Source organism: Rhinolophus sinicus, linkage group LG03 (genome assembly GCF_036562045.2).
Source record: "Rhinolophus sinicus isolate RSC01 linkage group LG03, ASM3656204v1, whole genome shotgun sequence".
Taxonomy (NCBI): domain Eukaryota; kingdom Metazoa; phylum Chordata; class Mammalia; order Chiroptera; family Rhinolophidae; genus Rhinolophus; species Rhinolophus sinicus.
This window is the reverse complement of record NC_133753.1, coordinates 33797133-33818275: the sequence shown is the minus strand read 5'-3', so window position 1 is coordinate 33818275 and position 21143 is coordinate 33797133. Positions and strand designations below refer to the sequence as shown.

At 39.2% G+C, this 21143-nt stretch overlaps 1 protein-coding gene across 1 annotated transcript in view; it reads left to right on the top strand.

The window, feature by feature from the left end:
- Positions 1-21143, top strand: part of PRKCH (protein kinase C eta) — a 214752-nt gene that overhangs the window by 110696 nt on the left and 82913 nt on the right. The window contains exons 3-9 of the mRNA XM_019750783.2: positions 6582-6732; positions 9096-9130; positions 12782-12870; positions 14389-14518; positions 16611-16738; positions 20083-20226; positions 20403-20576. Coding sequence (XP_019606342.1) covers positions 6582-6732; positions 9096-9130; positions 12782-12870; positions 14389-14518; positions 16611-16738; positions 20083-20226; positions 20403-20576 — 851 coding nt within the window. The remainder of the gene's footprint in view (positions 1-6581; positions 6733-9095; positions 9131-12781; positions 12871-14388; positions 14519-16610; positions 16739-20082; positions 20227-20402; positions 20577-21143) is intronic.

Sequence of the window (21143 nt, the reverse complement as noted above, 5' to 3'; positions counted from 1 at the left end):
GTTTATAAGGAGGAGAAGCAGGATTCAGGCCCAGCAGGTGGTCTGGACCCTGTTTCCTTGACCACCACACTCTTTACCTGTTGTGTAGAAAGGCTGCATAACCTCCTCGACACAGCCCCTGAAAGACAAGCCAGAGGTCATAGGAAACCTCAGTGAGTGTTTGAAATTAAGGAAATTCATCTTAAAGTTAAATCACATTTTGACATTAAATCAAAGTTATTCCCTTTCAGCATTTTATATCAGTAATTTTGTAAATCAAAAAGTGCCATACCATAGATTTTATCTCTCTGATATAATTTGTTTACCATCATTTGAAACTGAGGAGCTATGATGTGTGCTTTTGGCTCACATCACAATGTTTCAGGAGTACTTTCAAGTACAGATTTCTACCGCTGGAATATAAAACCTTAAATTCAGGTAGGTAGAACAAACAAAAGACTAAAGAGGATAAAGCATGTACTATTTTTGAGGTAAAGTTAAAACAGTTTTAAAGAGCTTGCAGAGACTCTCCTCCCCCACAAAGCCTCATGTTGGCAATACAAGTTCAAGTCCAGCACAAGTTTTTTGCCATGAAAACTTACCCTGAGGTATTTTGGTGGCTCCTAGTCGCATGTACATTCTAAAGTTCTCCAAAACTGTGCGTAGGATGACAACCAGACTTGAAGAAAGAGGCGTTTCAAAATAGTTCATCTTTGTTGAATTTGACATAATCATTCCCCACGCTGTCGATGAGAGGACCTTCCAAACCAGCTCAGATCAGGGCTCCAGGCCTGCAGGCCCCTACAGACTGGAATGTGTTTCCATGCTGGGGCAATGAGCCAGCTTCCTATTTACTCAGAGGCCTTGAGTACCTCAGGAGCAAAACAGAAGTTGTGATGCCAGTTTTGGCTGCAAAGCATGTTAGAGTTGCCTGACATGTTCAACTAACATGTGATCTGAAAGAATCTCAAAGCCCGTGTTGGTTTAAGGCGAAACAGGATTAAATAGTCTTTTGTGGTCCTTTTAACTCAGTCCTACGTCAACAGGAGACCATCCAAACAATGAGGAAGCTCCCTCTGTACTATGATTATAAAGTAGGTGTCGGATCTGTACTCGAGTGAACAGCATGCCATCCAAGAGCACTTTCTTCCTGCTCACAGCATCAATCAAGAGAACAGTGTCAGGAAAAGCCATTTAAAACCGTGGGGCCCCAGTTTTCTTAAATGACCAAATGTCTTGCAAATTCCCAGGTGTGTGTGAGTGCATGCATGAGTGTGTTTGTTTGCTTTTTAAACAAAAAGAGACACACATGCAGAAGACTAGGTAAAGAAAAGGGGAGAGTGAAGCTTAGTTACAATGACCAACTACGACCTGGGACACAGAGGTGAAAGAGACAGCAACCCCCAGTGTCATGGAATATGGGGAAAGACTGAGGTGCACTCCCAGTTTGCTGAGGAAACATAAAGTGGAGGAGCATTTCATCTTGATTCAGGATTTGGGGGAGGCCACTTAGGCTCTGAGGCAGATAAAAGAAGTCTCAATTAGCTAGTTGGAAAAAAAAAAAAAAAGAGGGAAGAGCATTCCAGGAGAAGCGAAAGGCAGTAAGTAACAAAGGACTACAAGCTAGCTACAAGGAGCTTCTTCCTAAATCCTTCTGGCTATAAGGAATCACCTGGAAAATTCACAGGTTATGATGGTGCTGTGGTAATAGTTGCTGAGGGAAAAAACAAAACAAGAATTCAATTCATGAAATATTAAAAATGCAAGTGAGCTGACCTTTTAACCAATCTATAGTATTAAGGGATTAAATAAGTAAATTCTTAGTAATTAGATCCCCAGGGAGAATTTAATTTGCATCTAGATGTGATATTTTTAGTAATTCAATACAAGTTTTGCACTGGCTAGCTCTGAGCTGGGTATCAAGGTGTTGATAACATATGCTAGATAGGGTGATACCATTAGGCCAATTTTTATCATCTGCCAACGAAGGAACATTAAAATCTGTTCATCTTGTGGTTAGTAAATGGTTCCTGGAAGTACTGTGGAAGAGAGCAGTACAGTAGAGTGACTTCTGTTATTATGTGACTTTTATCCAACATTGTAAGAACCTCTCTGGAATACTGCTTTTGACACATCCCCATAGGGCTGAGGGCAAGAGTGTATTTTATCTTCTTTAGACAGATGTGAAACCTGAGATGGAAATAATTATATTGCTTGCCGAAGATTTTACACACACACCAACACAAAAAACTGAAGCAGTACATTTTAACTGCCGGAGCCTCTGAAGGCATTGGTGTCTTGAAAATGAATTTGGCTATTTCTGCATTTAATTCTTTGAGATTTCTTGCATAATCCTAATTTTTACTGTTAAAAAGAATGTAGCAATTGATATCTATATAGCATACATTCTTGCTTTCTGGTATTTTTTTATAGAAAAAAAATCATAGAAGTTGCATTGCTGAGTGAAAGAAAATACACATTTAAAATTTGTATTGTCAAATTGATCCCCCGCCCCCCCCAAATAAATTACAGTTGACCCTTGGACAGCACAGGTTTGAATGGCACAGTCCCACTTATACGTGGATTTTTTTCAGTAAGTACTGTAAATGTATTTTTTCTTCCTTATGATTTTCTTAACATTTTCTTTTTTTTAGCTTACTTTATTGTAAGAATACAGTATATCATACATATAACATATAAAATATGTACTAATCAACGGTTTATGTTATTGGTAAGGCTTCTGGTTAACAGTAGGCTATTAGTAGTTAAGTTTTGGAGGGAGTCAAAAGTTATACTCGGATTTTCACTGCATGGGGGGGGTCAGCGCCGCTAACCCCTGCACTGTTCAAGGGTCAACTGTGTTCTTGAAATAACTACAGGTGTCACATGCTACCATGTGCCTAGCTCTGTGCTAAACACTTTGAATGCATTACCTCATCCAGTCCTTGAAAAAGAAACCTATAAGGAAAACACTACCTGGTTTATAGATGGGAACAAAGACTTTGTAGGATACACACAGCCAGAAGGCAGCCGGGACAGGACTGCAGCCCAGGTTTTATTGCTATCAAAAGAGGATGGAGGTGACTACCTCCCCACAAGAGGAGGCATGCTAACAATCCTTATAAGTATTTGCCAATTTAAGAAGTAAAATGTCCTTTACCTCCTGGTTGTTACATATCCATTTTGGATAGGATTGAACATCTTGGTATGTTTATTGTCTGTTTGCATTTATAGTTCTATGAATTACCTGTTCACATCCTCTACCCCATTGTTTACTAGATTGTTCATCCTTTTTTCCCATTGATTCTGCACATTTAAATAGTAACCCTTTGTCATGTGTTGCAAATCCTTTTCTCCCCAATTTGTTTGTTTTGTGTCTTTTGACAACTAGAGCTTTAAGTTTTTCTGAAGTGTAAATCTTTATTTTATGGCTTTAAAGTTTTGTAATCCTTATTGCATGAGATAAGGATACTTTAGAAAGAATTGACAATTTTATACCATTTCTTCCTGTCTAAGAAATTCATTTTCACACATCTTTTCATATTATTCAGTTGGGTTTTTATAGTTTACTTCATGTAAATCTTGTACTTCTGATAACATATTCCAAGATAACTTGGTTTTATAGCTATACGAATGGGATTCTTAATTATATATTCCGTTTGGTTCTTTTGATACACTAAAGACCAGTTGACTTTTAATGATTATTTACTATCCATCTTATTGAACTCTGTTTTTAATAGATTAGGCTGAATTCTCCTGAGTTGCTAGTTATTTATGAAACAACTCCAAATAATTGTATCTTTGTCTGCTTTTCCCAGTAGTTTTATCTTTTATATTGTTTGCATTTCTAACAGCTTTGGCAAGTACTTTCAGAATAATATTAAGTAATAATGGCGATAATTGGTCTTATTGATTCTTAACTTTCATGGGACTTTAAAAAAATGTACTATTCAGCTTGATGTTTTTGACTTATGAGCATAATTTAGTCATTAAAGAGACAATCTTCTAGTCTTACTTTTCAAAAGGTTTTTTTTAATTCGATGACAAGTTAAATTTTATCAAGTGCCTTTTCAACATCTAATGAAATGATCGTGCTTATTTTCTTTTATCTGTTAATAGAATCAGATATAATAAGAAATTGTCTAATATTGTACTCACTGTTAGATTCCTGAGAAAATTCCCCCTTGGTCACAGTGGTTTTTCTTTTAAGACAATGCTAGATGGTATACAAGTTCCTAGTTGTCTGAATGTAATTGCTACTGGGAAAAGTCTACATAAAATAAATCCTTCAAAACAAGACCTAGATTTTATTAATAGTTAACAAGTGTGAGAAAGAATTTGAAAAACGAAACTACAATTTTGAAAATATTAAATTGAGCAAATTATATTTTTGCCCTAGGCACTAATTTTTAGGAAAAAAGATTTTTTTCAGACAATTTTGTTCTACCAGAGTACTATCTATTTCATTTTATTTTATATTTTTATAGTAGTTTTAAGTAGGATATTTTTAACAAGTATTTGAGGCATCATCATTTTCTCAGGGACCCTTCCTTATATGTTGATATTCAAATTCTCTTAAAATTACCACCATCATGTTATTTTTTATATCAAATTTCTTTGTGCAGTTGTTAACTGATCTATCTCTGCCAGAGCCGTATCTACCATTGGCTTAGGGTGTGAATTCTCAAACACCCAAAATGAAAATTCTTCAACTTTTACAATTGCAAAATTTTCAATTTTACTTTACAGTTAGTTTATATTGCATATTACAACATTCATCGCTTGCGTTATCACATCCAGTCAACTGAGAAGACAGTGTGATGAGCAGGAAAAGATGCTGTTATTAAGTGGAAAGGAACATTTATGTTGGGGACTAATTGTAAAATAATAGGAAGACAAAGACCCCATAATATGAAAATATTCACTAATATTTTCTTATATCGCTTCCCTATTCACTTTGTAACTACACAGATTTCAATAATGAATACCCCTGCATCAATATTTATGAGTGAGCTTGATACATAAGCAGAGGGGGGTACTTTTCCTGGGGTCCATAATTAGAATTTAGATGGTCCAGAAACTTGACCAGAGAAAAAAATTTTCACCTTCATTTTCATTAACCTATAATGTAAATGTAGCCTTTTCTTCCATTTATAAACAAACTACAGTTGTATTAGCAGTACTTACGTTACCACAATAGAAATCACAGATTACTTTCTTATTATTTTACAGTTTTCACAGATAATATGAAATGCAACTCAGCCTCTTCACTACTTCAAAATTATTATAGTAACTAGGTCTACCACTAAGTACTTAATTTATAGAAGAAACATATATATTATTCTATCTCACTTAAATAGTATTTTGATATTTGATTTTTCTTATAATCTTACATATCTTATTTTCATAGATTATACAGTTTTATTCTGATAAGGGATCCATAGGCTTTATTAGACTGTCTAAGGGTGGGTCCATGACATAAAATGTGATTATTAACCCTGATTTCTTTCTTCGTTGTATATTAGAATACATCAGTTACATCTTTCAGCCCTAGCACTGTATCCCATAGTTTTCTATAAAAAAAAATGGGTGCTTTCTGTCTTTCTCTATTCTGGAACAGGCTTAACCATTAACATTATCTTGTCCTTGAAGGCTTAAAATAATTCACACATGATACCATCGAGGCCTGGATGGTTTTTGAGAGGTAGTTCTTAGAAAACTTTCTCAATTTCTTCCAAAAAATTAGTCTTATTTGGTTTAGTTATCTCTTTTTCAATTAATTTTGGTCATTTATATTTTCATGGAAATCTTCTGTTTCTTCCAGGTTTTAAAATTTATTAGCATGTTATTCTTACACAAGTCCTTAAATTTCCTTTGCATCAGCGATTAATTGAAAAGCTGTATTGAAGAAGTAATCTTTATTTTATTAATCACAAGTCTCTGCATACATTGGCAGAGTTCTAGTATAATATGTGGGGTCATCATTTACTGTCTTTAGATGGCTCATAGTTTTCAGAGTGTTCAGATTAAGAGACACTGTTTTTAAAAATGTGAGATTAGACAAGGAACCTTGCACCTATTCCTGGTTAATTTCTACCTATTCCAGGTTCACAGAGGTGGTGCAGGGACTGATGCTTTGGGGCAGTGTTCTCACGGTCTGCACTGTGAGCAGCCCACTCCTTCAGTTTTTGAGGATGCCAGAATAATGAAAGCGGAATAATGAGAAACCCTTTTACCAGCCCAGCAGTTACAGCCAGTTGATGGACCTGAGTCCCAGACAGCAAGACAGGGTCTAGGAGACGATGCCGGTGTCATGTACTGGAGCATTGAAACCCTGGGAAACCTATGGTCTATACCGGGAGGACTGACTCAAGAAAGCCAGTTATAAGCAGGCAATGGAAATGTCAGGCTGCACATAGGTCTAACCTTAAAATTAAGAATCTTAAGGTCACTAGAAAAGCATGATGAGTTTCTAAGATGTTGTGCTTCTTGAAGAAAGGAACAATAATTTAGGGAGTATTTGAATTATCAAACTTTCTTATACATTAGGTGCAGGTAGATTCATGACACGTTATTCTTTATATCTTCCTTTGAATATACAGCTACTCTCCAGCGAGACCGGATCTTCAAACATTTTACCAGGAAGCGCCAAAGGGCGATGCGAAGGCGAGTGCACCAGATCAATGGACACAAGTTTATGGCCACATACCTGAGGCAGCCCACCTACTGCTCTCACTGCAGGGAGTTTATCTGGTAAGAGGTTACCTAGCTTCTCTCCTCCTAAGATTTCCCTGTAATAGAGGCTTCCTCTGGTTGTGTGTGGTTTCAGGAGAAAACATGATTATTAAGAATTGTTTTAGGATTTGATTTTTGTCTCTTATTCTAATATGTTGACCTGACCGTTTTAACTCCCAATGGGAAAAAAAAAAATCAAAAGAATTTACAAATCCAAGTTTCAGATGTTATTTCTTTTTCCAGTCATTTTAGTAAAGGTGTTAATGAATCATGAACTGATCAAAAAGCACTCATTGAGGGGCTAAATCAACCAGTAAATAATCTGCTCCTGAGGAAGAAACAAATATCAGCAGTATTGTATTTAAGAAGGCACGAACCACATGCTGAGTTATGGAAATTAATCGTTACAAGTAAAGTAAGCACACAGTAGTCTTCAGCCTTATGGTATGCAGCCAAGGGTAATAAATTTTAGTGATCATATACTATAATCCCTGGCATTTAGGAATTGAGATAATTAATAGTTGAGAAATTCTAGATGAATTGGGGCAATACGTATCTTTACTACACGTGTGACTCAAGCTTAATCTTAGTGGCAAATCTATAATGTAAACTAAATTTAAGTAATAGTTATCTTCAGTTAGAGACAACATTAACAATATTTGGAAAGAGAAGGGATACTCCCTCTCACACACACCCATCTCAGAAGGAGAAAACAGTTTCGTATCTGCAGCATGAAAGGAGATCTACGTTTTTGTTGCAAACTGGAGTCATTTTGTTTAAGGTAGAAGCACTTGGTTCAGAGTCATTTCTGAATATTGGTCAATTAGTTTCTAGTTTGTTCTTTGCAATTACTTTGAATTTTATTCCTTTTAACAGTCAGAATCCAGGGTTAGTTTTTCTATAATTTTTTAACCAAGAATAGAGTCTTGTCTAAAATTAAAGGCCTCAAACGCTGTTGATAGGAAGCCTGCAAATTTGCTATGACAACTATAATCTTTAAGAAAAAGATCCTACTGCATTTTCTTTTGAAAAAACTCAGAAGCTCGGGCACCTTTGAGCCCATTTTCCTTTTTTGTAGCAGTTTGCACAGTCTAGTTAGCTGGAGCCTCACCTCTCCCTGTGGTCTGCCTGACCTGAAGGTTACTGTTCATTGCGCTTTATTTCCTCTCACACCGTTCTGCTTTCCTCCTGTATGAGACCGCCTGTCCCTGTAGGTATTTGTGGTGACAACCTGTGACCTCAACTAACGTTCTTAATGGAAACTTATTTGTTAATTTCACTAACTTTTTTTCCACGAAGGAAACAACTCCCACCCAACCAGCCTTTCCTCTCTTTCTGCCTGCCCCCACCACACACAGTGTTGGTACTTGTGTTACATATACATGGTTACACGTGTGGACCCTGGCATTCAGTCTCATCACCAGCTAGATGTGTGAACCCAGACAAGTTATATAACCCATCAGGGTCGCCTCATTTGCAATTTAGAGACAATAATTTTATTTTGTATATATAATAAGTTTTTATATAGCACTTAAAGTGCCAGGCACTATTCTCAGTATTTTACATTATCGACCCTTTTGATCTTCGTGATAGCCCTATGAAGTACATACGGTGATCCATTATCCCTTTATAGAGGAGACTATGGCTGGAAGAAGTTAACAGCGTGCCCCAAACCACACCCAGGCCATCTGGCTTCAGGGTCTGTGCTCTTAGCCCTCCTGTTATGTGTGCTCTTTCACATAGCTTGGTGAGGATTCAATGAGATGGCATATGTCAGACACTTGGCTCAGTGCCCAGCACATCCTATGGGCTTAGTAAAATGTGGTCTTTGTTAATGAGAATGAGAGTTCTATTGCCATCACCCAGAGACTAGACTGGGAAGAGGTAGAGGTGGAAACTGAGCATGATGGGCATATGGTGGCCGTACTTCTGCTTTCCCATGGACTCCAGGTGATGTGAGCAAGGGAAAAGGGTGTATCTGTATCTCTTTACTTCATCCCTTGCACACCTTTACATATATGTGAGAGAGAATGCTATGTGAGGTAGAGGAGTGATGCTTCAGGCTGAGGCTCTGACACACAGATGAGGGCTGATTTTCATGAGGATTTGAGAGGTTGCCACAGAAGTGGGTGGAACGAGAATGACCAATACCCACCCGTTTATATCATTTGGTGCATTCTCATACATCAGATGGTTTCCTCTGTGTCTTGTGGTAACAAACAAGGGCTTAAAAAGCACATTTTTGCTTCTTCTCTAAAAGTGTGTTTTTCATAAAGGATCAGAAGACCAAATTTGTTTTCCTTAAGTACTGTAATTATAGGAGCATTGTTGCTGAAACATTCAACTGATGGTAACTTTTTTTTTTCTATTGTCTTGAACAGGGGAGTATTTGGGAAACAGGGTTATCAATGCCAAGGTAAGAAAACATTTTAAAAACTAAGTTTAATCTTGTTCCTATGTTGAAATGTGATTATACCAAGAGGAAACAGGATACATTCCATTAATATTATGGAAAATAACTCTGTAGGTCAAATGAGACACCACTCGTCCCCCACCCCGCCATAGAATTACAACTCATTAGTTTTGGTTAAATTTTGGTTATGTTTTTTAGACAATGTAGAGGAGATGTTTTTGTTCCTAAAGTCAGGATACCTAATAAAGTTTAATTGTTCAACGTTTTGTCTCTGCAATCACATGAAAGTACTAAAAGGTAATGTCATTTTGTGAGCAGAGCCCTTGAATCTTAAAGATAAACGTTTGTGTGTTTTTGTTTTTACAATCCCATTGTCAATAGGGGTGAGAAGTAGCACAATGATGTTTTGTCTTTACCTGATTGGAAATAGAAGCTATTCCAAGTTACTTTTTAAATTGTTTTTATTTTTTTTTAATGTGAGAAATGTTGAAAGGTAAGTTGTTAATGATCTTGTAAGTTATTATGCATTCAATTTATTTTTATTTTCTCAATTCTAAGATCAACCCAACTTACTAGTGTTCGGGTAGAATTGGAATGAAATAAAAGTGAGAAGAGTAACAGCTACTCCTTACTCAGGAGTCTTAGCCAGGCTGGACTGGGCTTGTCTTTTATTGGGGCCTCCCATCTTGTCGGCTTGGCTATCATCACACATTTTATACATATAATATCTTCTTGATCTGTATGCTACAGATGATTGGTAAAATAGCACTGCATATCCTAGAGTGAGTGGTAGCCTACGTGTAAGTAAGGAAATCCTGCCTCCTCTGCCAAAGGAGGTGAGATAAAACATTATTTTCCTTAGAATGAAATAAGACATGCTCTTGGATCTAATTTTTACTTTAGTATGTATGAGCAATTCTGTTACATCCTGAAATTTAGAAAAAAATGAATATATTATCCATACAATAACAATAATTGGCCTCTTGCTATTAATCTCAGCCCCTAATGAGAACATAGTTCATAGGTCAGACTCAGTGTTACTTTTTGGCCTGGACCTCTCCAACCCAAGGATGTGCCCTGCAGTCAACTCTGGTCCATCTTATGCATAATGCCAGGATATTTAATGGGCTGATTTTCAGTGGGCCACCTGCTGTTAAAAAGGCAGGAAAGTATATTGGTCAGGAGATATAAATACACCAGTGAGTTCACATCTTACTAAGAGATATAAAATAAAATACCTGATTGGAGAAAAGTATACTATAGTAATGTTAATCAAAAGCATACCAAGTATACCATGGTAACATTAATAAAAATATACAAAGCAAACTTAAGAACAAACAAAATTATTAGGGATAGGGAGAGGCATTATGTAATTATAAAGGTGCCTGTTCTTAAAGAAGATGTAATAGTCTTTAATGTGTATGCACCTAACAGAACAAGCATCAAAATACATGAGGCAAAAACTGGTAAAACTTCAAGGATATATAGACAAATCCACTATTATAGTTGGAGACTTAAGTAACTTGGTAGGTGACTGATAGATCCAGCAGGCAGAAAATCAGTAAGGATATCACAACTTGACCAAATTGACATTTATAGAATACTTCATCTAACAATAGCAGAGTACATAATCTTCTCAAGCTCACAAGGAACATAGACCACAATCTGGGCTATAAAACAAATGAAAAAAAATAGAAATCATAAAAAGTATCTTTTTAGACCACAATGGAATTAAACTACAAATGAATAACAGAAAGATAACTGGGAAGCCCCAGATATTTGGAAAGTAAACAACACATTCTAAATAACACATGGGTAAAAGACTCAAGAGGAAATAAAAAAATATTTTGAACCAAATGAAAGTACAGTTCACCCTTGAACAATATGGGTTTGAAATCATTGGGTCCACTTATATGTAGGTCCCCTTATATGTGATCGTTTTCAATAAATACCTATACTGTGGACTGTTTTCAATAAATACCTATATGGCTGGGAATCTGTGGATGCAGAGGGCTGACTGTATGCATTGATCTGTGCCCTTTCGTTTAGGGGACTTCAGCATCTGTGAATTTTGATTTCTGGGGGTGGGGATGAGGTGGCATGAAACCAATCCCCCACAGATACTGAGGGACAACTTAAATTTTGGGGGTTAAAAGTTATATGTAGATTTTTGACTGCTCAAGGAGTCGGTGCCCCAGACCTCCACATTGTTCAAGAATCAATTGTACAGTTAATCAAAATATGTGGAATGCAGCAAAAGCAGTGTTCAGAAAGAAATTTATATCATTAAATGCATATATTAGGAAAAGAGAAAGATCCAAAATCAATAATGTAAGTTTCATTATGAGAAACTAGAACAATGGCAGAAAGTTAAGTTTAAAACGAGCAGAAGAAACGAAATAATAAAATTAGAGTGGAAATCTGTAAAATTGAAATTAGGAAAACAATAGAGAAAATCCACTAAATTAAAAGCTGCTTCGTTAAAAAGATCAATAAAATTGATAAACTTCTAGCCAAGTTAACTGGAAAAAAACAAAACAAACAACAACAAAAAACCAAATGTGTTGGAATAGAAGGTTTTTTTGTGTGCAGGATGGTTTTGAGATCCCCTCATATACAAAGACCAGTTCTCTGGGAACTGTCAATCTGGTTCTCCTGAGAATTCAATCTGATGAAAGCTGTATTTGTTTTCAAGTATAGTGCTATTTGCTGACATGTCATCTGTCTTTGTGTATTTAATCCTGAAAACTTCCACATGTCTTGAAAGATCTTTAAAATAATGTATATTTTCATACTGCTTCATTGCACATGTTCCTCCGTTAATGGGCAACTGGACTCTGTCTGCACTATGTCAGTTATCTAGATGAAAATGAAAAAGCTTATTCAGAAAGTTCTAAATATTCAAACAATTGATTGAGTCATTCTACAAATATTTAATGAATGCCTACTTTGTCCAAGGGGTCATGTTGGCGGAGAACTCTACAGGCATTATAGGCTACATGTGGAAAATTTGAAATGAGGGCAGGCTAAGGGTAGGAGATTAGAAGGGGGAGAGGTGGTCTAGAAGGATAACCAGGGGTGGTGAATTTCATGGAAGAGCCATTTTTTAAAGCTGTGTCTTGTTAATACACTTAAGATTTAGTTTGGCAACAGGAAAGAAAGATATCTTAGGGATTGAGAAGGACATGGAAAGTGTGTAGGGGAGGGTGAAGACTTGCTCCAGGAAGAACAACTAGTCTAGTTTTTATTGGAACAAAGAGTTCCCGTAGAAGAAAGGTGACAGGTAAGGGCCCGAAATCTGGCTGGGAAATTTGAACTCTATTGATTGGCAGTGAAATACCATTGAAGGTTTGGCTCATGGGGCAAGATGACCAGAATCATACTGTGAGAAGATTCCCCTGGAGGTGGGCACGGGAAGGATTAAAGCCAGGAGGGATGAATTAAGCTCAGGACTTGAATAAGAATAGTTGGAGCATGAGCAAGGTCTGAGTAAGGACGTTGATAAAGAAAGTAGGGAGGACGGGAGCACTGACTGCCATTATGTGGGCCAGATGTCCAAATCAAACACCTTGGTTTGGTCCAGCCCTCGATCTAGTGTAACTGGCCAGACTGTGAGCTTCTGATAAATGTATAATTGTGGATTTAATTTCCTAGTGTGCACCTGTGTTGTCCATAAGCGCTGCCATCATCTTATTGTTACAGCCTGCACTTGCCAAAACAATATGAACAAAGTGGATTCAAAGGTAAGAGGATAGCAGTTTGCTAATTAGGTGCCTGTATGAACTCATGCTCAGGCATGTGTTCTCTAACTCTCTCTCTCCCTCTCACCCCTCTTCCTCTGCCCCCCCCCTTTCTACTTCCCTTCTACATTCCTTAAAGCCAGTGGTGATATTAGAATTGGAATTTCTCTCTTTTTTATGTTACGGCAGTTGTATTTCTGTACTGTGTAGCATGACCTGTCCTTGAGATTATCCCATTTGTGATCAGCTGGGTATAAGTTATAGGGATTCAGTTCTACTAGTAATTTGGAGAGCGCTTTGGAAGAGTGAAAAGATCCCTGAGTTTGGCATCAGGTGACTGGGGTTTGAGTGCAAAATCCATCCTTTGCTAGCTAGCTTCTCTCTCAGCCTCAACCTTAAAATGGAATCATTACTTCCCTCATGCAATTTTTGTGAGGATTAAACAAGATAGAATTAATTAATGTGATGAGTATGTTATTAACTGTGAATTGTGCTTCCTGAATAAGGTGACTGTTGGCTTCCTCCAGCCTCTCAAGACCTTTCAGGGAGGATGTATATCTGTACATAAATGCTTGACCCTCATTCTTGCCACTTGTATTTGCATTCAGCTGGAGGAGGCATACATTCTAAATTCTGGAGGTAAAAAGCAGAAGGAGTATTGCTGATAATTAGCAGTGGATTTATAGATGCATTGAAATGTCTGACTCTGGAACTCAATGGTTTTTTATTGTATTCATACAAGATTGCTAAAGAGTATACATAGAGACGTGTTACTTTCTTTTATGAGAAAGAGGCCAGAAAAGTTTCGAGCAGGGTAGTAATTGCCCCACTCCTTGTCATGTGTGGATCTGTTGTTGCTTCAAATTGTGAAATTGTAGAGCATATGCCTAGTCTAATTATTTGCTGGAAGCAGTATGTGAGATTACACTTGATCTTAGCCAAAAGGCCAAAAAGTGACTGTATCTGAGATTAAACCTTTGCACTCAGATGTCAGAATACAAATGCCAGACAAAGGCTAAAAGGGCCGAATTAGATAGCTACTTGCATGTCACTATGGAATGAATTCCTTCTGTGGTTCCATGCCCTTGGGATGCCACCTCCTCTTCTCACCCCCGCCTTGTAACACAATTTCTGGAAGAACCTGTGGTGATCGCAAGTGTATGCAGCATATAAAAGACCTGTTTAGTCTTGAAGTTAAAAGGTTCTAGGAAGTAGACATGAGTGTGAGGATGTTGGCAGGGGCAGAAACACAGATGAAAAGACAATTTCGACTTCTATTTATCTCCCCAAATGGTGAACACTCTAATGTACACCACACATTTCTGTCCAATCTTGTTCATTAGGAAATGTGCTTAGTCTGCTTAGGAAGGCCCGAGTAATTACTTGTGGCTGAGCAGTAAAATAATATACCCAGCTCAGGTGTCATAGCAACACTCTGCGTTGTGTGGGCTCCTATTACAGTTTTGACAAAAGATGTTGGTGTAGAATGCTAGCTCTTGTCTTCCTGTTTTCTTTTTACAGCTTGCTGAACAGCGGTTCGGAATCAACATCCCGCACAAGTTCAGCATCCACAACTACAAAGTGCCAACGTTCTGCGATCACTGTGGCTCCTTGCTCTGGGGGATAATGCGACAAGGACTTCAGTGTAAAAGTGAGATGCTGGGGTACTGGGTACCCACCTCTTCATGAGAACACCAGGCGGCGAGCTTTTGAAATTACATAGGTTCAGAATCTGACTTGGGACTGATAGTTTTAAATACTTTGTAAATTAACATGTTAGTAGTTCTATATTTATGTGTCCCTTGTCAGGCTTGGAAAGAGAACTACATCTGATTCACAGGTTTCCTAACCATAGAATATTAAGTCAGTTGTTAAATTCAGTGTTCTAGTAAGCTGGCTATCATCTATTTAGTGCTGAGTACATACTAGTTATTGTGTGTTTAAACAGACATTTGAAAGAAGAAAAAAATGGGATCTTGGTCAGAAGTGGAAGAGGGTAGTGCGTGAGACAGCCAAAAGAGAAGCTTGGGTTGTGAGTATGAACTGGCAGAAGAGTAGGTCTGATGACCTCACCAGAAATAAGCAGGAATTGAGTTGTAAAAGCATAACTCAAGCTGCCGTAGGTCTTCTTGAGGAGTACTGTGGTAGAGATGGGAGGGGTAGATGGAATGAAGGACACTGAAGCTTTGGTCATGGGCTTGCACTGCAATAACTATGCCCAGTGTTTGGAGCTTTTGCCACAGCAAAGGGTGTGGGGTAAGGGCTGCCCCTCCTGATAGGAGTTGGGGAGCTCTTGGCCTTGAGTCGCCCCCCATTGACCCTTGCCATAACAATGTGGCTCTCATAGGGAGGCAGGAGTGGCATCAGTGCAACTGGATAACTAACTTTCGTTGAAAGCTTGGACTTAACCAAGCCTCCTTCTGTCAACCAAAAGGGACCAGTCACTTGTTTTTCAGAAGGGCAAATCCTTGTACCTCTCTAGAACACCGCTTAATAATTCTTTTTTCATATAACCAAAGCAGACAGCTCATGTATAGCTTGATCTTGAGCTGGACAGTCTCATGTGGGTGTGGGTTTCCAACTTGGAAGTTGCTTTCTGCTTTTGTGTGATTGTTGCTGACATGTGGAGCCACGCGTGGGCTCATCTGCACTGTTCTTGTCCCTCGTGGCCCTGAGGGGAGCACACCTGCACTGGTCCTGCTTTTATTGTCACATGCTGCTTTAGAAAGGCTACTGTAGGCTTGTGTGTCTCTGTACCAGCATTCCTGAGAGAGGTGGACTTCCCATGAGGCTAATGAAGCGTAAGCCTCAGGGCCCCTCCCTTGCAAGGGAGCTTTCCACTTCATTGGGGATTCCTTTTCTTAATGAGAAGAGAATTGCACCCTAAGTACATGAATTCAGGCCCCATCCAACCTGAATCTGTGCACGCTTCCAAAGTTGGAGTGACACTCCAGAAACAGCAATTGGTTTGCTGCCTCCCGTCAGCAGGGTCCATATGAAGAAACTATCAGAACTTTCTGCTGATTAAACCTCTGGTCCCTCGTCGCCCTAAGTCAGCTTCCTGTGCACAGGAGCTGAGCTTGCTTCACTCTCCTCTTCCAACTGTCATTTACTGTGACCTTTAAAAACCTTGCCTTTTTTTTTCCTCCATGAAGAAGTTAGAACCACAGGCTGCAAACACTGAGAACCACAGCCCTACAGGATGCCACGCTGTGCTGTGAGGGCTACCGACCACAACAATACTCAGAAAGATTCACAGAGAATTGTTCTCTTAGAAACACCATTTCCATCCTGTCTGAACAGCGATCTACATGTGGCGTGTAGACTGCTCCTTTTTACTGAGCGAAGGAAAAGCAGAAAGTCAATTGGCATAATTCCTTATTATTCAGTTGAGTGAACTGTTCACTCCGATGAACGTTTTGATCTCTTTTGAATCATGCTGTTAAATCGGCAGTGACTGTTACACGTGATTTAAATGAATGTCTTTCATCAAGTCACGGTGAAAAAAAGTGTATTTGTAATCTCTTATTCTTCAGCATGCCAGGCTTTCTGCTTCTGCACAGAACAGAAATAGATAAAAACGTCAGGGATTGTTAGGAGTATAAGTTTAATTTTATGAGAAGATAGCATTTTTCAGCCTGTATAGTTCCCCTGTCATCATCTCTCAGGTTATTAAATTCTCTTTCACAGCGCATGTTGACTTGGCTCCTTTCTGAATTTGGATCCCTTTCTTTTCCCTCCAGTGTGTAAAATGAATGTCCACATCCGATGTCAGGCAAACGTGGCCCCTAACTGTGGGGTGAATGCGGTGGAGCTAGCCAAGACTCTGGCTGGGATGGGCCTCCAACCCGGAAATATTTCTCCAACCTCGGTGAGACTTTGCTTTTTCTACATATCATAATTTAGAAGTTCAGATTTGGTAAGCTCAAATGAGCACATGTGGCATAATCAAAGTTCCTAATCTCAGCAAACACAGTAAACAGATTTATTGCATTTTTAAAGAGCATTTTGTTCCACAAATCAGATTCTATATGCAATTGAGACAAGAAGTAATAAGCATGCAGATACAGCAAGAAGCAGAAGAAGGATTTTTTATTTATTTATTTAAGTCAGCTTCCTGTCAGTGTGGTGTGGTAAAAAGCTTGGAATCCAGGGGTCTGGGTTAAGCTTTTGGTTGGACCCCCAGCAGTGCATTCCGACTGGTAACAATGGGCCTCAGCTTCCTCCTCTGTGAAGGCGCTGAACTTGAACATTCCTGAGGTTCTCCAGGAATCCAGCAGTTCTGCAGTTTTTGTTTATGGATTGTGAATTTATCTTTCAAGTTCAGCGACAGACAGGAGTTCCTTCCTCTCAGCTCCCGGGCCTGGGTGGAGTGGGATCAGTTGCCTTGGACATGCTTTGTCTTGCCACCTCCCTGAGTGACTTCTACCTACTGTCATCCATTAGAGCATCAACTGCTTTCCAGGCCCACTTCCTCTGGCTACCTTCCTGGCCGGGGTCTACAGAGACCTGGGAAAGAGCTATGGCTACTACTGGGATTTCTGGAAGGTTTAGTGTGATAGCCATTCAGGAAAATTCTAAACTTAACTGTTAAATATCTCTGGGGACTTAGGAAAGGAAGTATAATCACTGTCAGGTTCTTGGTTTTCCAGAACATGTCAGCACTGAACATCCCATTTCCTTTTTAGTAAAGGATAGCTGGGAGATCAGAGACTTGGATTGACACTGTTTCTTGCTGTTTCAGAAAAGCATTGACAAAGTCCATCCAAGTCTGTCTGTCTTGTGGATACACAGGCAGGATGCTACTATAATGAGGGGAATTTTTAATACACAGGACAGCTCTTGCTGAAGAGCATAGATTAAGGATTTCAGCCCGTACCATGGCTTCTAAAATACGATCGAATAAGGTAGACCATGTGGCACAACCTCTAGGAATGGGCAGTGCCACTTGTCATATGTCATTTGAGCCAAATATCTTTAGTACTATGATATTTAATAACAGGAAAATGGAAATTACCTATTACTTGACAGTACAACATTAAAAAGAGACAGAGAATCTTAAGTTTATCAGAAGAGAAGAATGGGTTAAAAAAAATTATTGAGAAACCCTGGCTTAGAGTTTTCTGCCAATGCCAGCCCAACCAGAGGAAGTATTTGAGTGGAGGAAGTGAAATTCAAGCTGGTACAAATTTTCTATCTTTGAAAAATTTTTGATCAGAGATCTGGAGGAGAAACTATTAAAACAATTGGATTTTTAAGATGATCCATTTTATATCTTTTTTTTTTTTTTTAAGATTTTATTGGGGAAGGGGAGCAGGACTTTATTGGGGAACAGTGTGTTTTTCCAGGACTTTTTCCAAGTCAAGTTGTTGTCCTTTTAGTCCTAGTTGTAGAGGGTGCCGTTCAGCTCCAGGTCCAGTTGCCGTTGTTAGTTGCAGGGGGCACAGCCCACCATCCCTTGCAGGAGTCGAACCGGCAACCTTGTGGTTGAGAAGACGTGCTCCAACCAACTGAGCCATCGGGGAGCTCGGCGGCAGCTCAGCTCAAGGTGCCATGTTCAATCTTAGTTACAGAGGGCAGAGCCCACTGGCCCAGGTGGGAATCGAGCCAGCAGCCTTCAGCGTTAGGAACACGGAGCTCCAACAGCCTGAGCCACCGGGCCGACCCCATTTTATATCTTGCTATCACTGTTTTATTGGGCTGAGTAAGTAAAATCCTTACAGTTTCAGGCTATTGCACAGTCGTTTGTTGCAAACATTACTTAGAAGTTCACCCAGATAAACTTTTTTAAAAATCTAAATAGGTCAAAGCTCCAGGATGTTAGACCTTTGATCTGTTGTTTAGTGGTAGCTTGTATTATAAATGTCCCAAGGTGGACATCTGCAAGTCACCTTGCCTTTAAGTAGCATCCTCACCATGATGGGGCTTGTACCAGGGGATGGGGCTGGAGAACCCACCGAGGAGACAACACTTCTGGTGAGAAGTGTGTTGAGGCTGGAACACTCATTCTGCTGGTGGTCAACTTTTCTAGAGAGCAAGTTGACTATGTCTCAAAAGTCTCCAAAATTAACACTTTAGCTTAAAGAACTCCATTTCTAGAAAATTCTCTTAAGAAAATAGATTATGATGGTCATGATGATAATGACGACAACACAGCTCATGGTTATTGAATGAGCCAGGCACCAATCTAAGTACTTTACAGGCATTTCATCCTCATAATAAATCATGTGGCCGGTACTATAACAGTCCCTTTGTTAGAAGAGGAAACTGAGGCACGGAGGGGACAGGTAGTAACCTGCCCAAGGTCATTGGGTTGAGTTGCACAGCTGTGACTTGAACCCAGGCAGCCTGCTTGAAAGCCTAGACTCCTAATCACCCTGCTTTGAAGATTTGAATGAAAGCATGTTCACCATGGTGTTATTTATACTAGTGAAAAATGGGAGCTAACCCTAGCAAGGGAATTAGTGAATAGATTGTGAGGTAGCCACAAAACGGAATCTTAGGCAGCCCTTAAAATTCAGGTCCTTGAAGAAAATTTAAAGATATGGAAAATACAGATGAAAAAGTATGAAATTAAAAATGTGTTATGAAACAATTTTATATTTAAAAAAAATCAATCAAGTGGGAAGATGTGTGTATGTGTGTATGTGTAATTATTTTCATATTTTTGTTTTTGAGAGGGCTGGTAAGATTATAGGTATTTTAAATACTTCATACTTTTGTTCATTGTTCCAGCTTTTACACTGATTTTTATTTCTATTATATAATTTTAAATATTGTATAAATAATGTTGCTTCATTCATTCTTGTCTGGTATGGAGTGGTACTGGATCCTGAGTAAACACGAAAACCTCCCTTTGTGAGACGTGGACACCAGGTGGCGCTCTTGGAATCTGACCACCTTGTAAAAGCCACCGCAAGAAACCACAGGGACCCAACTAAGGTGTTTCTATACATGCCCATTTGAACACAAACTTAAACTCGGTGGCTTTAGATATATTTTTAACTGATTCTTTCCCAAATACAGTAAGCACCGATCAGGGGCTGGTGCGGATATAGTTCTGAATGGCAGAACCTGGTCACACGTCAACCTGAATTGATCTTTCACCGTGGGTTGTTTTGAGGGTTAGGCTGCAAGTAAGGTCTTCTCCATCCATAAATGCTTCATGCCCATGCTGCTATTTCTGTCTTAATGTATTCCCTCTTTTCTCTACAGAAGCTCGTTTCCAGATCGACTCTAAGACGACAGGGAAAAGAGAGCACGAAAGAAGGAAATGGGGTCGGGGTTAATTCTGCCAATCGACTTGGTATCGACAACTTTGAGTTCATCCGAGTGTTGGGGAAGGGGAGCTTTGGGAAGGTGAGTCTTGGTTTTCACTGTTTGGGTTAAAGTAAGCATGTTATGTGCATGTTGTTTGGGTGTGGGTGTGTGTATACACACTCACATTGCCTATGGGCCATTCCCTTTCTGCCATGTGTGCCCACATGCTAAGAACTGCAAGAGTTCTCATGCTCCTTCCTTCTGCATTGCCATAGGTGATGCTTGCAAGAATAAAAGAAACAGGAGACCTCTATGCCGTGAAGGTGCTAAAGAAGGACGTGATTCTGCAGGACGACGATGTGGAATGCACAATGACGGAGAAAAGGATCCTGTCCTTGGCACGCAGTCACCCCTTCCTCACTCAGCTGTTCTGCTGCTTTCAGACGCCTGTAAGTGTGACTCACACTAATGGCCTACACGGCCTCCTTTCTTAAAGAGTTGACACAGTAAGATGTTGAAGATTTCACAAAACAGAATATCAGAAACTTTGGGGGGTAATAGGCTCCCATGGTAGAGCCGTAGGAAGGTACCCAGTGACCTCTGATGACCTCTGAGGGAATGCTGAAACCAATGAATTAACCCTTCCTTTCATGTTGTCCTGGGGAAGGATCCCTTTGAGGGTTGTGTGTCCTCAAAGATTGGAAAGGTCTTCATATGTAAGTCTTCTCTAGCAGAGTGAAGGTTACGGAGGTCTAAGAATAGAGTAAATGTCATAGGCTGCTTATCTTGGTGGCTTTGACCTTGGCTCTACTCCTAAATGCTTAGATACAGTTTAGACCAGGGTAGGCCCAGAGAGGGCACCTTGATTTGTAATGTCCCACGACATTGCTCCTGGCCTTAATCAGGGACATGGCTCGATTCTGTGGACTGATCTGGGATTGGAGTCTGTCTACTCTATAATGGTGTCAATTAGGGAAGCTTTTGGCTGCAGTCAACAGAATACCCGACCAATTGTG